Source organism: Cetorhinus maximus, chromosome 1, assembly GCF_964194155.1.
Source record: "Cetorhinus maximus chromosome 1, sCetMax3.hap1.1, whole genome shotgun sequence".
Lineage (NCBI taxonomy): Eukaryota > Metazoa > Chordata > Chondrichthyes > Lamniformes > Cetorhinidae > Cetorhinus > Cetorhinus maximus.
Window position 1 is genome coordinate 39,598,066 of NC_135879.1, and position 25,106 is coordinate 39,623,171.

Sequence of the window (25,106 nt, forward strand, 5' to 3'; positions counted from 1 at the left end):
TTTTACATTGTCCACTCACACCACCAAACATGTCCAATGCAGGCAGGCGAGGAAAATCCTGGCCTTAACCTTTATTCTTACTTTTCCTTTCTATGCCTTTTTTGCTTCCAATCCAAGTGATCTTTCCCTCCTTTTTTTATTTTTCTGTGCCTAATTTGACACTGAATTCACAGTCCTTTGTGGTTATTTCCCAATCCTTAAATCTCACAGCTGAAGGATATACCCTTGTTGCTTTCCCTGTTCCTTCAAGTCCAAGATGCCCTGTTTCTCTTGCTGTGTACTGTCAACTTGTACTTTCAAGATGGGCAACAATATCTTGACCTGAAGGGTGCAGGGGCAGATCTAACTAACAACAGTATATGCCACTTGATGCCCTGCTACAGCAAATTTTGGCTCACTAATACTGCCCATTTAAAAGTAGGCACGAGAAAGAGTAAAAATGTTAATGGATTTCTCCAGGCTATTGCAAGTTATTTATGTTGTGAAACTTACAAACCATCTCCAAAGTGTTTACATCTATAGTGCCACCGACCACTCCTCCCTTGGAATCTAGTTGAGATCTTCCTAGACCAATGGACATTGATATTTCTCGGTCTCTGTTGCTACCCACTGATAATCGCCCCTGGCTTTTTAATCCACTAGTTGTCCACCTAAAATAGAATAAGTAATTTTAATGGTAAATCTTAGGAAGTATGTATGCTGTACTAAGAAAGAAGTATTTATTTATGCAATTTTGCTGCATTGAAACAGTTGAGTATAGGTTTAAAAGCGAAGTACAACACTACATTTTAAAAAATAAATTGGTACAATAAGCAGTGTTGAAATGTACAGCACTAACTGAAAACTACTGCTAGTAAATCTAAGAGTTTTGACTCCAGTGGCAATGCCAGTTTTATCCCATTTTCTTTTATTGAAAATAATTGTACTGTAACATCATATAGATCTTCTCTCCAATATAGTCACACCACGAGGAGTAATAAAACAAATAGGACGCTAGGTTAAGTCGGTTCAAATTCTTAGTGGTTATGCTCAAGCTGTGCAGCGTCTCGTTAGGCCAAACGTGCTGTACTGAATATAGTTCTGGTTATGTTTTGGGATTTTTTTTGGCGAGTTTACACAAATGGATTGAAGAATAAAAACTACTTTTAAGTGCTGGATTTTAAAGCAAAGTGGATTTGGACAGGTTTAAAAAGCCATAAGCAGCAGGAATTTTTGGAATGTGTGTATTAAGGTCAGACATTGCTGTTGCTATCCAAGAAGATTGGGAATTTGCAAATCATTCTTTCATCCTAGGGGTTGCCTATAAACATTTACACTGTAGGGGAAATGCAGGAGCCTTTTCCTGCAGCGCTTTCCATGAAGCCAGCGTCAAAGCAAGGTGTGAGTAAACTCCCATATAACCAAGATGCTCAGACAGTTTATGGGAGCAACAAACACATCTGAACCTCAAAGGTATCTACAGCAGATGTGAAATTTGTATGAGGGCCTGTCCTGGCCCTAGAGACAGTGCAGAGTACATTAACAAGGCTTATCCTGGTCAATAAAAAAAATTTGAAGAATGACTCATTCTACAAAAAAAAAGATGCTTCAGATGGCATCTTATATATGCATATAAGATATTTAATAGGATAAAGAGAATCCGAAATCACAATCGCTTGCATTCATATAAACCCTTTAATGCAAAAATAATGTCGCACGGCAATTCACAGAGGTACAGCCAGACAAAAAATACACTGAGTCAAAGGAGGATATACATGAGGAAAGGTGGCTAAAGACAAAGCCAAGGAGGTGAGTTTTAAGGAGGATCCTAAAGCAGGAGGTGGCAAGATATGCTAGAGCAAGATAAGAGGCACATGTTTAAGCAGTGAAAGTCATGTTTAGGGATGATGTAGGAAAGTATTTACAAGATGGATGTGGAACAGGTTGCCAGAAAATACATCTGAGGCCAGTATACTGGATTCAATAAAACTGCATCGTTATTACATGTATTAGATTAAACGGACTCAAGGGTCTTCTTTGTTGGAACCTACTTTGTGATCTCATTTATAATAAGCCAGCAATAATGTATCGCAAAGGAGTACAACATCCTGTAGTGATCATCTTTTGATAGTACAATATACTAAGATCATGCCAGAAAATAAAAACCCAAAAAACCAGTATGAAACTGTGACCACTGGGTAAACTAAAATTTAAAACATAGCTTATAAACAGTAAGAAAAGATTAAAGACAGTAAGTGTGCAAATATTAAAATGCAAATACTGTTTCTTACTGTTCCATCCACACACAGTATGTAACTCATTCTCGCATATTGATTGTTCTAGAATAAAAAGTACTGTACATTTATATTAGACATGCTCTAGAAAAAGACAGAAGAATTGTAGTCATGATGCAAAACTCTGCTACTTACGTGGTATTCCCCATGACATTACTCATATTCATTTGAACATTTAGCTGCTTCAGATTGATTGCAAAGACAACTAATGTTTCCCAGGGTGCTGTTTGTTGGTTTGCTGTCTTTCCATTCTTGCTAAATGATGATGTAGTGAGTTTGGTAATGGAATCTATCAACAACAGTAGAATATTTGCATAATTATCAACCAGAAGGAAAAAGGATAATGAATACATGTAGTATGTTCAGTGGATTCCTTTGAGCGGAATAGGGAAACAAATGTATTAAAATTATAATCAAAATGTTTACTCTATTGTAGATTACTACAAATTTAAAGTGAGTCCAGCTTTATGCAGTGGGCTACTAGTGCAATTCCTGCTTCTGTTTTTACCACTCATGCTCATTTTGTGTCTGTGCTTTGTAACTGTGGACTTTGAAGGGCAGCATAGAACTGGCAGCACCGATGGGTGTCTGAGACACGGCTGGAAGTACGCCAGTAAGATTGGTGCCAAAGAATTTGCACATGATGCCATAGAGCGTGGAAGAGACAATCACCAACTTGTATTCTGGCTTTGCAGAGATCCAGTATGGACTGAGTTGTCAGCTCCATCAATGAAGCAGAGGTGTCTACCTGTCATGGAGCCTCTCCTGACAACTTTCACTGCTCCCAGGGAAGCCAAATAGCTGTCATCTTGGTTTCAGGGGCTACAGTTGACAGGGACTTCTAGAGCAATGCCACTTAGACAATCTATTCTTTGCAGAGGAGCGAGAGTGTTGAGGGGTGAAGCCAGGACATGCATGACCTTGTCTTTGTGGGAAAGGCATCTGCTGTTCTCTCTCAGGTTGACTGCATGTTTGTTTTCTTCCCCAATACCCATTCCCACAGTTCCCTTGTTCATGCCATATAGACATTTGGCTAGACTGCTCTGGTCAACATCAAAATGCAGTAGTCTACCATCCAAAGTGTAAGACTGCCCTGATAAGTGCTCAACAGAAGCTCAGCAACCTTCCAACATCCCGAGCTGTAGCCACTGACCAGGCACTTCATAGGACCACTAGGATATGTAAACAAGCACACAAGATAGGCACTGTGGCAGACAAATGCAATATACTATCTGACAATTTAATACAAGATGCACTGTACACAGGAATTTTAATCATGTTTATTATTTATATCCTTACTTTTCAGATTACTGTGTTGCAGGTAAAGCAAAATACTATCACTTCCTGCATACCGCTCAAAGCAGCATAATTTACAATCAATGCAATAAAATAATTTTGCTTGCATGTTTGGTTTGCTAATATATGTGGCACATTTGTCATTTATATTAGTAAGCCAGTTTTGCAATGCAATTGTATAATATATGGGCACATAGCAATACGGATGCATTTAACATCACTACTTCTCTTGCTATCGATAATCCTTCTCAGTGTCTGTACCTCTCCTTGGAGCAGATGAATCTGAAATAGTTCTAGATCGGACAGCTGAAGGGGATTTCACACTGTGAATCAGACCAGCTGGCGATGTACTGCTAGATGCTGTGTGATCATTGAAGACATTTGCTGTCTGCGCTAGATGTGAGTAATTAGAAGACTGTGCTGATTGCTCCCAGGTACGCCAGTAAGCCTTGCGTGTTGATTCAGGAGAAAGCTGCTGGCTTTCAATGGAATCTGGAGTCACGGGTCCTGAAACTGTTAAAAGTTTTTTAAAATTCGAATGTTAAAAAACTAGATCATTTATAAACTTCAATTAAAGTAATTCTTCACAAAGTCGAATAACTAATTTTTAATGAAGGAATGTGCAAGATTACCTTTTGCATTGGAGCCTTCCCTGTTCTTTTAGAAAATAAATCAACCCTTACATACAAATAGGATCACAGATCATTGAATCTTACAATACAGGAGGTCAATTGACTCATCATGCCTATGTCACCCTTTTAAAGAGCTATCCAATTAATCCACTCCCTTGCACATTTTCCAAACATAGCCTTCCTAATTTTTCTTCTTTAAGTAGGTACCCAAATGTCTTTTGAAAGTTAATGGCACAATAGTATAACTTTTAAAAAATTGTACCACAAATGATCAGATGATCTTTCGTATTTGCAGTACATAAGGTCTAATTGTGGGTATACATTTAATTAAATGAGTAAAACATGAAGTATGAAGATCCAAAATAATGACACCAACACAAAAATTCAAGCAAGTCCAGAGTGAAATGACCAACCTGTCCCTGTGAACAAACAGGTTGCCTAACCAACCATTAAAACCAGAAGTGAGTGATTCTAGGATACTTTGGGTTCCTGTTTCAGATTTTCTGCATTTCACACTCTGACACAATACCAATCCACCCTTTTTTTGGAGTTAAGATTAAGTCCTAAATTCCCACAGATGTTACATAAATATAAGTACCAAACATAATCTATGGGCGGGATCTTCTGTTCAGGAGTATAAATTGGGTGACAGGAGCGGAAATGAGAGTGATTTCCACTTCGACTCCCTGCAATCTCACGCTGTTCAGCTCATTACATTTGTATGCACGAGGAGCACGGCAAACCTTGCAGCAGGGTTGGGCTGCAAGTCGCCATTCCATCCCCATGCCTCATGGGGTTGAAGGTCCTGGTGCCATATTTATAGGGCACCCGGACAGCCATTCACTCACTGCAGGCCAAGAATTTCAGATTCTGTAAGCATCAGGATGCCTCAGAGCAGATAACATTGTAGCCCCATGGTTCAACGATGCCCCCCTCCAGGTTTTCCTCCAGGTCATCCAGGCAAGGCAGGAGCCTGTTGAGATGGCAGCTGGAGGCCCTCCCATCTGACCAAATGGCCTGGGCGGAAGTCAGAGTGGAGGTTAGCACCCGTGGGGCCCATAAGAAAGCCAGCCTACACTGCCATAAACGGATGAACGAACTGCTGCACTGTGCCAGGGTAAGTGGCACAATCTACTCATTGCAAAGTGACACTCATAAGGGCATCAGGCAGTGTAATTATGTGAAGGATGTCAAAAAGGTTTGGGTTGCTGAACTCAGCAGCAAATGGGACGTACACTGAATATGTGTCAGCCACTTCATGCTGTCAATGTTCTATCAGTTGCAGCACATCTTGCTTATTAATCACTTACTGGGGAGGGCTCAGGAGCTGGCCTAGGCAAGCATGCTCTTAAAAGGCTCATGCACCCATTGAGGTGACACTCAATCCTCCTGTCTGTCTGCGGGACAAGAATGAACACAATGGGAGGGAGCGGGCCCAGGCTGGTGGTGGTCCGCCGGACATCAGGGGAGCCTGGTTCAAGCTAACAGTGCAGCCTTGCAGTGTGGGTTAGGACGATGCCTGCACCTGAGCTGAAAGCACAGCATGCAGTCCAGTGGGCAAAGCTACTGCCAGTCAGGTGGAGTGGGGCAGAGGAGGGTGGGGTTTTGGACAGCCATGCAATGCACTGATCTCTGGCCATCCAAGTGGTGACCAGCACTCTCCAGGATGCATTAAGGGGCTTTCAGACCTAATAGAGAGAGGCTCTTTGAACACCAAAAGCTAACCCATGCATCTCTCTCTTTCATCCTGCAGGAGTACAACATCAGGAGCATGGAGCCTGGTGAACTAGCTATATACCTAGTGGCATACAGAGAGCAAAGACGACAGAGAAGAGAGCGACAGAGGCACCTGGCTGCATAGCGGGAGGAGGAGGAGCCCCCTCAGGAAGAAGGGGCGGTTGGGGCTCCCACACACGCCACTGAAGAGCCACAACAAACCGTCATTGGTCAGCACCTAGCTAGACCCAGGGTCTTTAGACTTCGCCTTTCATTCCTGCAGATGACCGAGAACCAGTGTCGCTGAAGGCTGCGCATGTCTAGGGAACTGGTCGGTTATATCTTCCAAGTGCTGTGGAATTTGGCACCACAGGGACATGGAGGGCATCCACTGGCAGTGGCCGTGAAAATGACAGCGGCACTCAATATTTATACCAGTGGTTCCTTTCAGGGCTCCACAGGTGACCTCTGTGGGATGTCACAAGCACGCCCATGAGGTCATGGACACCATCTTCGCAGAGGTACACAAATTTATGCATTTCGCCAGGGACCAGGAAAGCCAGGATGCAAGAGGGATTGGATTTGCCCAGAGCTCAGGCTTCCCACAGGTGCAGGGTGCCATCGACTACACTCACATGGTGCTCAGATCTCCGTCGCAACAAGTGGTCAATTATGTCAACCGCAAGGGCTTCCATTTGCCGAATGTGCAGCTGGTGTGCGAACACCACAAACACATTCTGCAGGTCTGAGCTTAGTTTCCAGGAAGTGTCCATGACTCCTACATTCTCAGTCGGTCACAAATCCCTGATGTCTTCCAGGATCCACAGAGGCAGCGGGGCTGGCTCCTCGGGGACAAGGGTGACTTGCAGAGGACATGGCTGATGACATCCGTGCGGTGGCCTCAGACTGCAGCAGAGTGATGGTATAATAATGCTGTAACTCGCACCTTGGTGGAGCAAACCATTGGGATGCTGAAAATGAGGCTCCAATGCCTAGACCGGTCTGGTGGAGCCCTGCAATATAGTCCACAGAGGGGGTCATGCATCATCATCGTCTGCTGTGCCCTTTACAACCTGGCACTGCAACAGGGAGAAGAGGTGGCTGAAATGGAGACGGAAGAGCTGCAGGTCTCCTCTGGTGAGGAGGACGTCAATGGGGATGAGCGTGAAGAGGTCCTCGACGGTGATGACGACGACAATGAGGCCATCACACTGGCAAGACGAGGCAGGCACCTTTGGAGGCCTTCATAGCTGCTAGATTTCTGGAGGATGATGACGACATGCAATGAGGAGACACCATAAATCCTCACATTGCATGTGTAACTCCAGTCTGACTTACGGCAGCGTACATACCCTCTGTGATAAGGCTCCTGTCATGGAGACGTGGCGGAGGCCCTAATTGTTGCTTGATTCTAGGTGGATGATGACGACAAGCAGTGAGGATACTTCACATAGCCTCTGTGAATGTATGACTCCTGGCTGGCTTAGGGCTTGCTTGCGTTCTGTGATCAGGGTCATATCATGGAGATGCAGCCTTGAAACTTTAATTGCACCTGATCCTTTGTCAGCCTTTAGTACTTGACCCCTTCAGGAGCACAGCGTCACTGATCACAGATGCTGATGAGATGGGGGCCAGCCCCACCCTAAAGATGCTGAGAGGATACAGAGAATGACGGAACTCTGAGACGCCTACCCACGACATTCTGGCAGCAATGACAAGTACTATCGAGGTGCAGGCATCAGTAATGTGTCCAAGGAGTGTGAGGCTGGGCCATCACTTTGGTCTCAAAGCTGCACAAAGCACAGGGAAGGGCCCTGGACTGAGACACCTGCCTTTATCTTGTGCAGGAACCAAGGTTTCACATCTGAGTGACACGAACACTGCTCAAGAAGCCATAGGCAGGAAGACATTCTTGGGAGTTTATTTATAATGGTGAACATTATGTACAAGTAATTAACACCCGTGCTCAGGCTGTGCAACTTCAGCTGTGGCTCAGTTCATAGCACCCTCGCCTTTGAATCAGAAGGTTGTGGGTTCATGTCCCACTCCCGGAAACCAAGAACTGTGAATGTACTCGCAAGAGTTACAATCTGTGATTGTTGATAACTCGAAAGAGTTACACCTTCTTATTGGAGGTGTCAGCTGTGGCTCAGTTCATAGCACCCTCACCTTTTAGTCAGAAGGTTGTGGGTTCATGTCCCACTCCAGGACTTGAACAAAAAAAAAAAGTCAAGAACTGTGAATGTACTCGAAAGAGTTACATCTTCTTAATCCTGCCGCTATGTCTTGTTGCTCCCCAGACAGGCACGGTGGAGGTGGAGGTAGGCTACTGTGATAACCTTGGTGGGTGTCCTCTGGAGGGCCTCGGCCTGCTTTTGCGGTCCTTCTGAGTGGCAGTGGCACCCTCTTCGGCTTGTGGATCTGGAGCTGCTGGGGGGGGGGTCACAGGCAGAGGGAATTCGGATGGGCCAGCCACTCCCGGAGTCCCCTGGGTGGATGGCCCCGGGATATGCATGTCCCGCCCTCTTCCCTATGGGTGCCCAAGGGCTCCTGGCTGACGCCTTCAGGAGAAGGTGTAGCTGGAATGAGGACGAACTGCCCCGCACCCCTCTCACGTACACACGGTTGGAGGTCAACGATGGCGCCAGCGATCGATTTCAGCCCACGCGGCAGTGCAGGACCAATGTCCTGGACCAAGTCTACATGGCGGCCGCCGCCATCCTACCAGTGTAGACCTCAGTGCATTGGCATGCCAGCACTATCACCTCCGCCTGGAGGCAGATGGACTCCTCCATCCTGCCTTGCAGTCTGAGGAGTGCAGTGGACATCCCTTCCTGATGTTCCAGAGCTTGCCTTTGCAGCTCCAGCAACTGAGGTATTACCGAGTCCAGAGGCTTGTCATCTGATTTGGGTTCAGCAAATTTCTGGCCTCCAGCAGTCCTCCGAGTGCTGGACACCTGGGAAGTCCCTGCCGCTGCTGCCTGCTGTGGATCAGACAGTGTGATGTCCTCACCAGATTGCGATCCGAGGGTACTCTAAAGCTAGGTGCCACCGAGGTGTATCTCTCTGCACTGGTGGAGGGTGTGGATAAGTGCTGTGATGGGTCTTCAATGAGGGTGCCTTAAAATTCCTCTTCAGAGGTTCCTTCATGGCTTGATTGGAGGCCCTGGGTCGTGGATTCCGTCAGCTGTTTCCCAGATGTGCCTGAGAAAGCAAGGAGAGAATTAGTGCACAGCAGTGGCCTGTGAAACACTACACATCACTCAGCACGGTTGTCTGAAGGATGTTGCACTGCTGGATCCTCACTTGGTAGAGCACCATTGACCTCAGTGTCAGCACAAGAATGGTCCAGATCCTCATCGACCAGCTGAATGGCTCTATTTTAAAAGTCTGTGAGGACCTTGATTTCAGGCATTCCTCCACCAGTCTGCGACCTCTCCTTCTTGTGTTTCAGCTTGTCCTGCATGAATAGAGATGGAAAAAGTGTAAGCAAGATGCCTACCAGGCCAGATGATAAGTATGGTTGGCATATATGGGTGGTGAGTGTTCCCAAGGACAGGGTGAAGACAATGAAGGTGTGTATGCGAGAGTGTATGTGAATGGTGACATCCCTTGAACCGGCAGTGAGTGAGACCCCTGTGGATGTGTGATGGGTTTGTGAACGTGTGAGTTGAGTGATGAGAAGAGTGACTTATCCTGGATAACACAGGAGATCATTCATCCTTTTTCAGCACTGGGTGGCTGTCCTCTCTTGTAGGAGTTGGCGCTGACCACCACTGTGACCAGCTCCCATGCTGGATTGGTGATGTTGCTGCCCATCCTGCGGCCAGAACGGGCGTAGAGGATATCACAATGGGCCGCCACAGCATCGAAAAGGTGCGCGAGGGACGCGAAATTAAAGTGGAGGCTGCAGTCTTCTTGCCTTTCGGACCATGTCTTCTGTGCAGCAGTCCAGGGCTGGAAGCGCTAGGAGGTGTGCGCGAGGCTGCATTTTAAAATATGGCTCCCAGTGTAATGAAGCGGCGAATGAGAGCGTGTTTCCCGAAAATGCATAATTAATGCGGCGGAATTGAGACAAAACCGTGTGAGAAGCTGCCATTGTGCCTGGCGGGTAAAATGCCGTTTTTCCCTCCCACTACTGCACTTAGTGCGAATCTGAGATGATCCTGCCCATTGTTTTAATAAGGGAGCCTGCTTAGGCATCCACTAAATCGTTCTGTTTTCCTGCCCAGGTACTAGCAAGAAAAGGGGGAAGGAAAGAAGTTAGACCACCCACCGATCCAGCTCCAACCCGAGGATAATGACTCTGAATCCTCAGAGGATGCACCATAACAACATTCACCTGCATCTTCCACCAGCACAGATGCATTCAACTCAGTGGGTGCACGTTCTAGAGTAGGCTTAGGGACACAATCTGGTGAGCACATCACAGACATGGGTTCATAGCTGACGGACGAAGTGACAGCCAAGGTCTCTGACACTTGGAGGACTGCTGGAGATCAGGTCCCTGTGGAACCCCATGCAGGTGTTGAACCTCTAGGCTTGGCCATGAGAATGGGGCATGTTGGAGTTGCAGAGACAGGCAGGGGAATATCAGGCAGAAATATCAGAAGCTGTCCACAGACTGGACTGAAGGCTGGAACAGTCCGTCTGTCCTGTTTGCTGTACTGGCTCCTGCATGTGAGCCCTTAGCTGCCTCCATGGAAAGGGCAGCAGCTGCCTTGGAGACCCAGTCTCCACACAGCTGCTGCTGGATATGCACTCGAACCTGCACTCTGTCACTCCGTGAGTGCAGGGCAGCAGCAACTAGGCGAGAGGGGATTGAGGCACATCAAACTCCCTCCAGGTGTCCTAACTCCTCAAGGAGTCAGGGAGGTGCCATTGTGCACTGACAGGTAGGAGGAGTGCCAGCTAGGCACCCCAGGGGCTTCACTCCAGGACACTCCAAGAGTGCTCTGCCAGTGACCCCATCGCCTCTAGAAAGTCAGGCCGAGGAGGGTGCACCTGCACCACTGCAGGAGCCCCTCAGTAGGCTGAACCCCTTTAGGCCTCAGGCCACCAGAGGACACCTGCCAAAAGTCATCACAGTCAACATGGCATAGCAGACAGCAGGCTGCCTCCACCTCAGCTGCGGATGTCAGGGCTGCACCCAGGCGTAGCGGTAGAAAAAGGAAGATTAAGAAGTTTTCAAGGCGCGTAGGTGGCATGGGTGCACAACCATTGTATATACTTAAGGCACTTGTAAATATATGTTCACTTGCACTGTTTGGAAGTTTCCTGGATTCTCATATTGCTGCTAGTTTCTTCAGTGGTGGCAAGCATTTTAGGGTGTGAAGCTTGGTCTCCCATCAGAGTCCAATAATGTCCTCACTTAGAGTTACTTCTCTCCCATTATCAGCATTGGGATCACTGAATATACAGACATGATGCTTAAGCACTGGCCATCATTTGTGACTGTGTGGCCAGTGACCTCCATTACTTGCAGCTCACCAAGTTCTGAGCTCTGAGAATGATTTATTTTCATTCTGTCATGGGATATGGATGTCACTGGTAAGGGCAGCATTTGTTGCCCATCCCTAATTGCCCTTGAACTGACTGGCTTGCTAGGCCATTTCAAAGGGCAGTCAAGAGTCAACCACATTACTATGGGTCTGGGTCACATGTAGGCCAGACCAGGTAAGGACAGCAGATTTCCTTCCCCAAAAGACATTAGTGAATCAGATGGACTTTTAGGACAATCAACAACAGTTTCATGGTCACTACTACTGAGACCAGCTTTTAATTCCAGATTTTATTAATTGAATTCAAATTCCACCAGCTGCCATGGTGGGATTTGAACCTATGCCCCCAGAGCATTAGTCTGGGCAGAGTATGTGCAGAATATGCAGAAAGTCATTGCATCTTCTGCTGCTGTTGCCCTGATGTGAGACGTGGTGGATGCAAAGTCTCAAGTGGAGTTCAAAAGGCTATGTGAGTGGCAAAGAACAATGTGAGGGTAAAAAGAGTGAAGCTCCTCTTAAACAGCACCAGGCAGTCTGCCTTCTTTCCCTGGACACCTTCCTGCCTTTCCCCTGCCTCCCTTGTCTAGCCTCTGCTCTATCTTTCCACTGATCCTGCCTCCTTTGTCCAGCCTCCTCACAGCTTGGACTACTCGCACCCAATCTCAACCAAGTAGCTTACATTTATGAGTGGTCCCCAAGAAGGACAAAGCAGCGGCTACTCACTCCAAAGTCCTCGCCGGGTGCATGCAATGTATATGCAGTTGTGAATCTGAACACAAAACTTTCTCGCTGGTGGAAAACTTAATTTGGAGGGGGCACTTAATTCTGGCAAGCTAGCCTTTTGATGAGCATGCATGACATGCAAATACATGCAAAAGGGCTTTCTGACACTGTTTGTCAGGAAGCTCAACCCACCTTTAATGTTCCCAGAACGTAACTGCAAAAGTTCATCCCGCCATTGGGAAACTGATTTTTTGCCTCCCACTAAATTAAGTTCCCCCGCCTGCCAAGCTTCTCACTTGAGGCGGGCCCAGAAGATTCCACTCTGTGAGTCCTAATGCAGAGTCATAAATATAAGATGTTCACTAATAACTCCATTAAGGAATTCAGGAGAAGCTTCTTTAACCAGAGACAGAATATAATGTGGAGTTTGTTACCATATGGAATCGTTGAGTTGAAAAGTATGGACGCATTTAAGGGAAATCCAGGCAGGTACATAAGTCATAGAAGAAGAGAGGATATGGTTACATATTTATTTGTTGTAGCCAAAGAGTTGCCTAAAGTGGCTTCTACTCCTGCTCCTGCAGTATTCATCTATAATGTCCCCGAGAATCTATCCTTGGTCCGCTTCTATTTCTCATATATATTTTGTCCCTCAGTGACATCATCCAAAAACACAAGTACACTGACAACACCCAGCTCTATCTCAAGATCATTTCTCTTGACATCTCCACTGTTTAAATTGTCAGATTGCTTGTTGAATACCACTTGCATGAATCACTGAGGGAAGCCAGAGCATAGAACGCACTTGGGAAGGGGGCTTCAATGTCAACCAGAGTGGCTTGGTAATCCCATCAGCGGGAGAGCCAGCCAAGCTCTGAGGGGCACTTTTGCCAGAATGGGTTATGTGGAATTGTAAAGGAACCAACATAATCTCACCAATCTACCTGTTACGGGCTACGTTAGCATTGGTAGAGACCTTACAAAGTCTTGTCTCCATAACGAGAACACCCTTCATCATGTAGTGTAGCAACTACCATGTTTAGTGGGATAGGCCAAGGACAGATTTAGCAGTTCAAATGAGGTGCTTCTAAGAGGTGCTGTAGGCCATCAGCAGAATTATATACCATTAACATCACAACCCAACATATGCATCATTCCTTCTTCACTAGTAAGCAGGGAGATCAATACTGGACATCAAACAAGGATTGTAGAAAGCCATGCCAGGAACAGCACCTGTTATACCTTAAAAGAGGCTTCCCATATACTAAACATGTGGGGCTTTAGGCTTTAACAGAGTTAAACGTTTCCAGAACCAATGGATCAAAACAAAGCTCTAGAACTCATCATGTGAACACCATGTGCAGAAGACCGCAATAGGTCAAGTAGAAGGCCTACATGTGGTGCAAATTTGAAAGGGCTTGTGTCATTAGCTAATTTTTCTTTGTGGCACTATGGAACTATCCTATTTGGATGTGGAATAAATAATGAATGAATGAATAATAAATAGGTATTTGAATTTATTTTTAAATCCTAGTTCACTAAACCATTCAGTAACAGGATTTGGATTGCACAATCTGTTCTGAGCAACTACTTTCAAGTCAGAAGTTTCCATATTTTTTGGATTATAATATGAAGTAATTTGTCAAATTGTAATAATTATTTCATTGAAATTGTATGCAGCTTTAACTCGACAATTTATGGTGAAGGAAGGAAAACCTGCCACAAGATGGGCCAATGGCTTTCTTCATTCAGGCCTTTCATAGCTCATTCACCCAAAATGATCTTACTGTCTTCTAATCACAGCATCCAACTGTTTCTGAAAGAATTGCAATCCTTCTCCCCCCATTAACCTATTTGGAAACCATTTGGTACTGGTCTTTCCATATGAAGAACTACATGACATCAGTCTTAAGTTTATGTTTTATCATTTTGAACCCATGTTTCTTTACTTACTGTCATGATTCATTTGCACTGCAAATCTGTATCGTCCATACTAATTACTCTTAAATATACTTTTGAAAGGTCACCTCTCAATTGCCTTATTTCAAGGCTAAAAAGCATGATATTCTAGTCTTTCCTTATTCCATCTTCTGACACTACATTGCCTCTATGGGCTTGTTGACGACAGCTGGACAAAATACTCAGGGTTTTGTCTGACCAGGGCAAACCACAGCACAACTTAATCTGTAATATTTTGGCTATATCATTTAGCATTCCATGTTTCCTACTTTGGAGTGATTGAATATTTTGAGCATCAAGTCTACTAAACCTCATTTGTCTCTTTCATTTCTTTCATTTATGAAGTACTATGTTGTTCATTTCTTCTTGTTAGATTCCTGCAATTCTAATACCTCTCCATCCCCCTCTTGTGGGTTCACAAAGGAATGGCAATTATAGTGATTCTGAACAGATATCGGTAAGGAATTAAGTGGAATATAGGGGATGCTAACTTTGTGGAAGAAAATAAGGAAGAGAGAAAATTAGAATAAATGAAATATCCAGTAAAATGGAGGTGACAAAAATAATGACACCTTTATAATTAAAATGTGCATCAATACAAAAATGAACATTAATTTGACCCAGTTCAGGAGTTATCAATGTAAAGTTGCTCGTTTTGCTTTTCTCCAAACACTTTTAACTGTACATTGATTTTTACATAAACTTACCTGGTAAGTTGATCGTCTGATCACCAAGGAAGAGGCGCCTAGCAATACTTCTTCTGTACCAAGCTCTCGGAAAGGCTAGAATCTCACTAAGTCTGCGCATGTCATACTTGAAGGAAGCAGACCCTATATCACAGACAGCTGCAGACCAAAAAGTAAACAGTTAATTTATACTTACTATAATCAAAAGCTTAGACACTTGCCACAGAAAATATGTTAATTTGAGAAAGATCATTTTATCCTCATTGTCGATGAGCAAGACAGATTTGATTTTTTAAAAACCCAACACGTTTCACTCTGGAGTCTATGTTCAAATACCTCAAATTTTTGATATGCTTAGAAGTATTAAATTAAAACACTAAACTTCTATGAAACAACACTTACAAATTAGATTAGCTTGGGAGTTATAGACAGAAAATTAAAACCATGCAGAAACATCCTTGCATTAACTTCCAATTTGTGTAGTAAATTCAACTAGTAAAATTCAATTAGTAAGCAAAATTAGAGCTCATGGGATTGGGAGTAATATACTAGTATGGATTGAGAATTGGTTAACAGACAGAAAGCAGAGAGTAGGAATAAATGGATCAATCTCAGGATGGCTGGCTGTTACTAGTAGGGTACCGTAAGATCAGTGCTAAGGCCACAGCTGATCACAATCTATATAAATAATTTGGATGTGGAGACCAATTGTAATATTTCCAAATTTGCTGGATGACACAAACTAGGTGGGAATGTAAGTTGTGAGGAAGACGCAAGGAGGCATCAAGCGGACTTGGACAGGCTAAGTGAATGGGCAAGAACATGGTAGATGAAATATGATGTGAATAAGTGTAAAGTTATCCACTTCGGTAGAAAAACAGAAAGACAGAATATTCCTTAAATGGAGAGAGGTTGGGAAGTTTTGATGTCCAAAGGGACCTGGATGTCTTTGTTCATGAATTACTAAAACCTAGCATGCAGGTGCAACAATCGATAAGGAAGGCAAATGGTATGTTCGCCTTCATCACAAGGGTATTTGAGTACAGAAGTAAAGATGTCTTGCTGCAATTGTATAGAACCTTGGTGATATCATACCTGGAGTACTGTCTCCTTATCTAAGGAAGGATATACTTGCCAAAGAGGGAGTGCAATGGAGATTCTCCAGACTTATCCCTGGAATGTCAGGATTGTTTTATGAGGAGAGATTGAGGAAACTGGGCCTGTATTCTCTAGAGTTTCAAGGAATGAGAGGTGATCTCATTGAAACTTACAAAATTCTTACAGGGTGTGACAGGGTGGATGTTTCTCCTGGCTGGTGAGTCTAGAACCAGGGGGCATAGTCTCAGAATAAGGGGTAGGCCATTTAAGACTGAGATGAGGAGGAATTTCTTCACTCAGAGGGCGGTGAACCTTTGGAATTCTCGACCCCAGATGGCTGTGGAAGTTCAATCATTGAGCATATTCATGACAGAAATCGATGGGTTTCTGGTAACTAATGACATTAAGAGATATGGAGAAAGCACTGAGAAGTAGCATTGAGGTAGACAATCGGCCATGATCCTGAATAGGCTCAAATGGCTGAATGGTCTACTTCTGCTCCTATGTTCCTATTTCCTATCTGTATTATCACTTTTTTGTGGTATTTTCATAGCAAGAAGCTATCCCCACAAACATAATTATATGTTGTGATAGCATTAAAATTAGAACAATTTTTTCCCCTTTCTCTGATTACTATAGGCTCTAACCAGCATATTTAACCTTGCTAAGATCTGAATTTCTTACAGCATCCAACTACATATTTGGCAACATCTTCAGTTTTCTAATTTTTATTGCATGAAATAAACTTTTTTAAAAATTAGCTCAATGACTCAGCTGTGAGAAAAACAATATGTAAATTTAGTGTTTACAAAGCAGGAATTTTCACAATATCACCTTGCATGTGGAGAGAACAAAGGTCACTTCACTTTATAAAATGAGGGGATTAAAGCACATTTCTAATAATTTTCATGGATACTTGACTTTTAATATAGTATTCTCAAACCTTTTGTACAGTCAGGATATGCAATGGAGATTAGTGGAGTATCCAATTTATTTCATCTGCGATATCCAACATGTCATGGGACTTACCTCAAGAATTATTGGATCTTGTATATTAAGCAAATATAGAAACATAGGAGTAGGCCAGTCAGCCCCTCGAGTTTGTTCTGCTATTCAATTTGATAATACATTATTTGTACCTCAATTTCATCTTTGTTCCATATCTCGTGTTATGCTTACCCAATAACAATCTATTAACCACAATCTTGAAATTTTCAATAAATATGACACCCACACAAAGCTTTGGAAAATTATGATCTTTCACCTCAGTTTTCTCATCTATTTATTTTAATACCATGGAGTGGAAACCATCAGGCCCTAGGGATGTGTTCCATTAGTGTCTCCATTACAATTTTTTAACTTAAAATTGATCTTCTAAATTTTCCCTTGACTATCTGTTATCCATAAAATATAAATTTATAAAGGACAAATAAAAATAATTCTATTAAACTGAAGTGGAAATAGTCAAAATTGTTCATCATACCAGAGATATTAATTAAAGTGGTTTCCATTTTGTTGTTAATTTTGATTGGTGTTTGATTGTCAAACAATGAACCCCCTCCAGATCGTCTCATTCTGGACAAGCTGACTTTCACAAATTCAAGGTTAATACTCAGAGAATCCTTACGGCCGGTGACAGAACTGGCTTCCTCGTCAACAGTACCTACAGCATGAGAAATTAATCAATAAATCATTTACTTCTATTCCATTTCCAATTTTTAAGTTATTCCACCTTGCAACATTAGGTCTTCCCAAGTGGACTGATAATCTGTCTCCTCAGTACTGAAAATGTGTTAGGGTTAACTTATATAGACTCACTTAAATTCTCTTTCCTCCTTTACCATCTTGTCAGAATTACTTGGCTACAATCTGTAACTCACCATGTGAAGAATCACAGATAAGAATTCAAGCAGTGCTATAGCTTGATCTTCAATATTAACTCACTGCAGCACCTAGTACTATAAAACTTAATGTAGAAATTGAAATAATTATTATTTGTGTTGGGTTCCACAGCACTCCAGCAGTGCACTAGCTTCAGCAGCTGTTTGCAGAGATAACAAATATACATGTTTGACAAATGCTTATGTTGGAAAACAGGCATTTACATATATAACCAAATATAATTATATCATCACAAATCTATACCGACCATACCACTTTAATATTTTTTTTAAAACGGCCTTAACACACAGACTGGACAGGTATTAATTATAATGGAAACTATCAAGAACTAGAATGCAATTTTTATAACAACTAGTTATAAAACTCAAAATTTTCACCAAGTACAGCAAAAATATTAGTACATAAAGATGATATAAAAGCAATACAGTAACAGTTACACAAAAGAAGCAGAAACTATATTGGGTTTTTTTACCAGGAGCACTTGATCCAGGAGTCAAGCCAGTTACTGTTGTTTTCTGCTTGCCAGTTCCATATGGGTGAAAAACATACAGAGAGAAATCTGACATACAAGCTGTAAAGCTCAAGCCTGATGCAGTAGTGCTGGAGTAAGAAAGATCAGATTGACTACTACTATGTCGGCTTCTTCCAAGAGGGCTTCCAAATCCAGTTGATGAACCTTCAAGAGAAATTAGTTGGTTAACACAAGAGTGTAAATGATGTTCAGCTCACAATCATTTATATTCCTAAGTGCTAGTTATGCTCATTATTTTATTTTGGGTATGAACTTTAAAGGACTTTATTAAATCAATGCAATAGCCTTTCATTTTTCTTAATTTTGAACATTTTTTATTCAGTGATTATCACATTTGTTGAACAGTTACAAATCAACACAGTGGGATCACTCACTTTAAATGCAACTACCATTGTTTTAGAAGAAAATTTCCATATTATAGCAAGCCAAGAAAAGATTGAAAAATAAAATCGTTAAAGGTGGCATAACAGCTGGAGATAGAGATTTAAAAGGCATACATGACCCAGGGCTTCATAAACAGAGCAGAGAATACAAAAATAAGGGAGGCTATAATGCACCTTTGTAAAACACTGGTTCGATCTTAACTGAAGTATTGTGCTGGATTCTGGACACTGCACTTTAGGAAGGGTGTGAAAGCTTGAGAGAAATAACTTACAAGAATGGCTGTAGGGATGAAGGGATGAGAAACTTCAGTTACATGGATAGATTGGAGAAGCTGGGACTGCTCTCCTTAAAGAGAAGGTTGAGAGGAGATTTGAAAGAGGTGTTCACAACCATGAGGGGGCTAGAAAAAGTAGATAGTGAGAAGCCGTTCCCCATTGGCGGAAGGGTTGAGAACTAGAGGGCACAGATTTAAGATAATTGGGAAAAAAAATGGTGGCATGAGGAAAAACTTTTTTATGTAGTGTGTGGTTAGGATCTGGAAAGCACTGCCTGAGATTGTGGTGGAAGCAAATTCAATCCTGGCTTTCAAAAGCGAATTAGAAAAGCACCTGAAGGGAAAAAAAATTGCAGGGCCCCGGGGAAAGGGAAGTGGGATTAGCTGAGTTGCTCTTGCAGAGAGTCAGTACAGACACAATGGGACAAATGGCCTCCTTCTGTGCTTTAACCATTCTGTTACTATATTTTTTATTATTTGTTTATAGGATGTGAGCGTCATTGGCAAGGCCAACATTTGTTGCCCATCTCTAATTGCTTTAAGGCGGTGGTGGTGAGCCACTTTCTTGAACTGCTTCAGTCCATGTGGTGTATATACTCCCACAGTGCTGTTAGGAAGGGGGTTCCATGTTTTTGACACAGTGAACGGTAACTTAGTTCCAAGTCAGGATGGTGTGTGGCTTAGGGGGGAACTTTCCGCTGGTGGTGTTCCCATGCCTCTGCTGCTCTTGTCTTTTTAGCTGGTGGAGGTTGCAGGCTTGGAAGGTGCTGACAAAGGAGGCTTGGTGAGTTGCAGGATTGCACCTTGTAGATGGTACACAGTGCACCACTATGCGCCAGTGGTGGGAAGAGTGAATGCTTATTAGGTGGTGGATGGGATGCCAATCAAGTTGGCAGCTTTGTCCTGAATGGTATTGAGCTTCTGGAGGGTTGTTGGAACTGCACTTATCCAGAGAAGTGGAGAGTATTCCATCACATTCCTCACTTATGCCTTGGAGATGTTGAGTAGACTTTGGAGAGTCAGGTGGTGTATTTCTCACTGCAGAATCCCAGCCTCTGACCAGCTCTTGTAGTCACACTATTTATATGGCTGATCTATTTAAGTTTCTGGTCAATGGTAACTCCCAGGATGTTAATGGTGGGAAATTCAACGATGGCAATGCCATTGAACGCCAAGGGCAGAAGGTTAGAGTCTCTCTCATTGGAGATGGTCATTGCACTTGTTTGGTGCGAATGTTACTTCCACTTATCAGCCCAAGCCCGAATGTGGTTTAGGTCCCGCAGCGATGTCCTGGGGCTAAGGTGATTGGCCTCCAAGGACCACAACCATCTTCCTTTGTGCCAGCTATGACTTCAACCAGTGCAGTTTTCCCTTTAAGCTTTTACTTGGGAGTGCATCTAGATGTGCAGCCACCTTTAATTATTTTTAAAACAAAGTTCATCGAACAGGATAAAACTTAGTTTTGCTGTACTATTAAAAGTACATATTATTTATATCTCTTTATGTTTGAAATAGCTATATATTTTATTGACTCAGTGCCTGTTCTTGCCTGTTAGAAATTTATGAGTTTGAGTGGCACTCCAACAGTTACAGAAAATTCCGGTTTCTGAATATTGAGTTAACATCCAGCAGTAAACTTATGTCCGATGGAGACAAGTGTCCTCATAATTTCAGCAGGCAGGAGATCAGAGTTCTGCTCCCTGAACACTGGATTGCCAAAGTTGCGAATGAAGTGGCAACCCCCAATCACATTTGGTCACCTCTCCTCGTAAGAGTAATGACTAATGAATGGCCTGTTCATGAAATAAAGGACTTAGTTGCAGAAGCAACCCTGAACTCAAACTGTAAGATGTAAAGCAGTGGAAGAAATGGGTTCCCTCCTGTGCCATGGACATAGACAGAATATATATCACAGTTGGACAATTGGTTAAAAGCTAGAGACCCAAGTCATATGGGACAAAGGATTGAATTTTATGGCTTAAATGGTATTTCCTTGCTCCAAAATTTGGAGTGCAATTCCTTCACAATAGGTAAGAAAGCAACAAAAGATTGTTTTTTCTCATTGTTTGACTGGCTCAAGACTCAAATATGTAGGATATTTTGTGTCCATCAGCAATAAAAAGTAACCTAGAAACATATCTTTAAGAAGCCTACTTTTGAGATTAAGGGACATTGCATCCTTCACTATATGAATATAGCTCCTATTTGAGATCTAACTTAAGTTCTTAGCTCAGAGGAAGCAGCATAAAATACATGCACGCCATCTGTCCATATTTTACACAAACAAGCTCTGATTCAGAGTCTGCCATTGGCATGTCACGTGGTTCCCACAAGTTCCAGGATAGCATTTTCATTATAGTGGAGGATAAAAGGATTTTAGCTCATCAAGTATTGGATGTCGGGCAAGGGCCGGGATTTTCTGTGCCTGCCGGTGTCGGGCGTGTTTGGTGGCATGAGCGGACAATATGGCGTGATCGGTTTCACGACAGCGTGAAACCAGTTTGTGATCATCTGCTCAGCCCACCGATGGCCGCATTTTCCGCCATCGGACATCGGGAGCCTCGTTGTTATATATCAGCGTATCATTATAAAGCCAGCCCGCTGGACTCATCTGCCCCCGCTGGATCATCTATCCACATCAGCGGGAAAACACGCTGACGTGTTTCACAACAGCACATAAATGACATACACCTGGTGGGCTGCACTTAGCTCAGGGCTTCAACGTTTGTTTGCTTACCTTGCTTTGGTCAGAACTCGCAGTCATCAGCGCCAGGCTTCACAGACAGCACCACATCACTTTTAGGGGGCCTCACGGGTAGGTCTCTACCTACCATATCAGCCATATATGGATGGCTTTTCAATGGCTGCAGGGCAAGGTCTTGCCTGGGGAAGGGGCAGAAGTGGCCTCAGGCAAGGGAAAAGGCTGCAGGACGAAAGCTGCACAGGGGAAGGAGGGTATCTCATTGCGTGTGTGGGGGCACATGTTGACCTGTGCAAGTGGCCTCAAGATGGTGAGGAGTGGGGAGGCCAGATGGACATGTGGGGGTATGAGTGTGAGAATGGGTGGTGATGTCCCTTGAGCTGGCAGTGAGTGAGATGCCAGTAAACGTGTGATGGGCTTGACTGTGAGTGTAGTGTGATGAGATGGTTGCCATACCCTGGCTGCATGGATGAGTTCATTCATCCTCTATCTGCATTGGATGTACAACACTGGCACTGACCACCACTGCCATAGCCTACCAAGGTGGAGTGGTAATGTAGATGCCACTCCTGCAGCCAGAGCGAGGGTAGAGGACATCACAGTGGGCTTCCACAGTGTCCAAAAGATGCTCGAGGGCTGCAGCCTTTCAGGGTCACATCTTCTTTGCTGCGGTCCTGGACTGGAAGCACTGAGCACGGCTGTACTTTAAATGTGGTGCCTGACGTGATGTAGCGACGAGGTGATGGCATGTCGGGTGAAGGAGAGCCTGCCCGCCATGGAAACGGTGTGTTTCCCAGGAATGCATAGGTAATGCAGCGGGTTTGGGACGATACGGTGTGAAAACCCCCCATCGCAGCCGGCGGGTAAAACATCGCTTTACCCACCCGCTACTGCACTTAATGCAAATTTGGGACGATTCCGCCCAAGCAGTCTAACAAATCAGAGTAGTGGAGGGATCAAAAGGCTTGGTGCCAAGGTAGAGCTGGGTATTGTCAGCGTACATGCGGAACCTGACATTGTGTTTCAGATGATGTCGCTGAGGGATAGCACACAGATCCTTGAACGACTCCAGACGTAACAGTACGGGAATAGAATGAGAAGTCATTGCAGGTGATTCTCTGGCTATGATTAGTTAGGTAAAAATGGCACCAAGCCTGTGTATTGGAAAAGGATGGTGCGATCGACATAGTCAAAGGTTGAAGACAGGCTGGGAAGAATGAGGGGCACTTGTTTACCATAGTCACATAGGGTGCCATTGGTGACTATGAAAAGGGCAATTTCAGTATTGTGATAGGGGTAAAAATCTGATTATTGCTGTTAATTCATTCTATTTGTAGTAAACATTGTTACTCACAATAAGAGTTTGTGGTGGGAGAATTAATCCAGGCTGATCTCTTGGTTAAAGCTGGTTTATTTCCAAAACAACTCCTCAATGCTACTAACTTCCTAATAGCTTCCACACGGAATGTTCCAGCTGTACCTTTTTATGCTATTCAGTTGGGATAATTAATGCCCATCACCTGTTTAACTAGCAATTGGCTTTAACAAGGTGATTGCCATATTAACAGATTCCCCTCTTTTTACATAAAAAAAACTTGAACACTTTTTAAAAAACAAACAGAAGGAAATAATGTCACGTATTTCCATATCTATAATTCCCAAATTCCTTTTACCACATATATATATGTATACACACACAATTATAAAAAAAAGAACAATTTTTCATTGCATCATTATAAGACACCCCTCTTCCAACACATTTAATAATTTCTTGGAGCAGGCACCCCTCTTTGTAAAACAGTCTGATAGTTGGTGACTTGTGTCAACCCGTTTTATCTTAGAGATCTCTTTTCTGTCTAACATCTCCTTTATGCTGGCTAGGTCTATCCGTAGTCTTTTTTCCGTGACACTTTTCATGGAATGAACGTTGTCCCAAAGAGACCAGTTATCAACATAGCATTCTATGGGCAAACCTTTCCCACATTGCCCCTTATATAGTATTTCTGTCAATATATTGGACAAGTAAACCCCCACATCTAATGCCTCTACTAAGGCTAACGTTTCAGCAGCTAAGGTGCTTTTCACTACCCTTTTTATTTTCTTAGCCTCCCAAGCCAGTGGGGAACATTTATCATTCTTTCCCACCAAGAATATGATGAACCCTGCTGTACTAGAGTACCCATCTGGAAGATTGGCATGTGAAGCATCGCTAAAAATGACCAACCTCATATCTTCTGGATTGCCCAAGGCTGGAAACTTGAGCACACATCTCTAAGAATTTAAATTTTTTAAAAGTGTTTTATTTGCTCTCAGAACTTGCTCAACTGTAGCATGTTTCATCATGGTACTCAGCTCCAACACATCATAAGGTCTCCTGGAACTATCTCACTCAAAGGCCATTGTGCATTTAAGGGACTTTGGCGGGCTAATTGCAGGCTCCCTGTTGGTATGTTCACTTTTGTATGTAGGGGCCGATATATCTGTACCTATTGATCGTGTGGACACAGCGCTTGATAAAACAATGGGCAGGAAAGGTCATGTGCCCTCACAGAGGGCTGAACAGCAAAACACTTCATGTCCAATTTTCTTCTGAGTTGTGCCGAGACACTGCAATATAAAATTTGGCCCCATCATTTCTTTGCTCTGATTTGTGCTTGATATTGTATTCTAACAGTAATTGCGCTGTCCGTAACAGTATGAATACTGTCTGCAGGCTGTGTAGTCTGATATGCCACTTCTGTTTCTGTGTGTCTATGTTGTGTGTGTCTGTGTGTGTGTGTGTCTCTCTCTCTCTGTGTAGTTATACAAAGTCACCTTTGCAATGGAACCAGTCCATCTGTGGCCCTTGTCTGTACAATGACCAGAGGCTGAGAGGGCCAAGGCTGTTCGGCATTCTGTTTACATTTGCTGCCGCCAGCTGTTGTTACTGGACTCAGGCACCAGGAGGTTTCAATAACCACAGATAATAGTGGCATCATTTGCACTACAGGGTTACTGTTAATGGGGCCTGTCCACATTGGAGGCAAGCCTGTGATATTCAAGGGGCATTACTGGAAGACTCATTTTCAGAGAGCATGGGCGGTTTCCTGGAGTTAAAAGAATTAAGAACCTTTCTGTGCCACAGGAGGGGGAAATGGATTAGAGGTGCGTCAAAGAGCTGACAGCTTAACTTTCAGTAATTCTATCCTTTTTTCATATCTTGTCTTGGCTTTTAAAAATCTTTTGCCCTGTGATTTACAAACCAAGACATTTAACAACAAGTGAGTTAAGAGCAAGGCAATTATACCTATCAGGAAATTTGGGGTCAGTTAATGATGGTGGATGTGAAGTTCCTGGGGGAAAAATTGGCTTGGAAAGCGTGTGTCATTTTAAAGATGCAGAGTCTAAAAGGTTTTGCCTGTATTCTGTGCTTTTTGCTGAATGCTTCCG

The 25,106-nt window shown here is 43.4% G+C and overlaps 1 protein-coding gene across 11 annotated transcripts in view; it reads right to left on the reverse strand.

Moving 5' to 3' along the window:
• Window positions 1-25,106, reverse strand: part of kiaa1109 (KIAA1109 ortholog) — a 533,049-nt gene that overhangs the window by 30,563 nt on the left and 477,380 nt on the right. For 9 of the 11 annotated variants that reach the window (XM_078539938.1, XM_078539971.1, XM_078539945.1 and 6 more), the window contains 6 exons: window positions 18,259-18,462; window positions 17,368-17,547; window positions 14,808-14,945; window positions 3,831-4,082; window positions 2,409-2,562; window positions 493-650 (listed from right to left, as the gene is read on the reverse strand). In XM_078539938.1, the coding sequence (XP_078396064.1) occupies window positions 493-650; window positions 2,409-2,562; window positions 3,831-4,082; window positions 14,808-14,945; window positions 17,368-17,547; window positions 18,259-18,462 (1,086 nt within the window). Of the gene's footprint in view, window positions 1-492; window positions 651-2,408; window positions 2,563-3,830; window positions 4,083-14,807; window positions 14,946-17,367; window positions 17,548-18,258; window positions 18,463-25,106 lie in introns of those variants that run through there. The other 2 variants (XM_078539978.1, XR_013576358.1) reach the window with 2 other exon arrangements.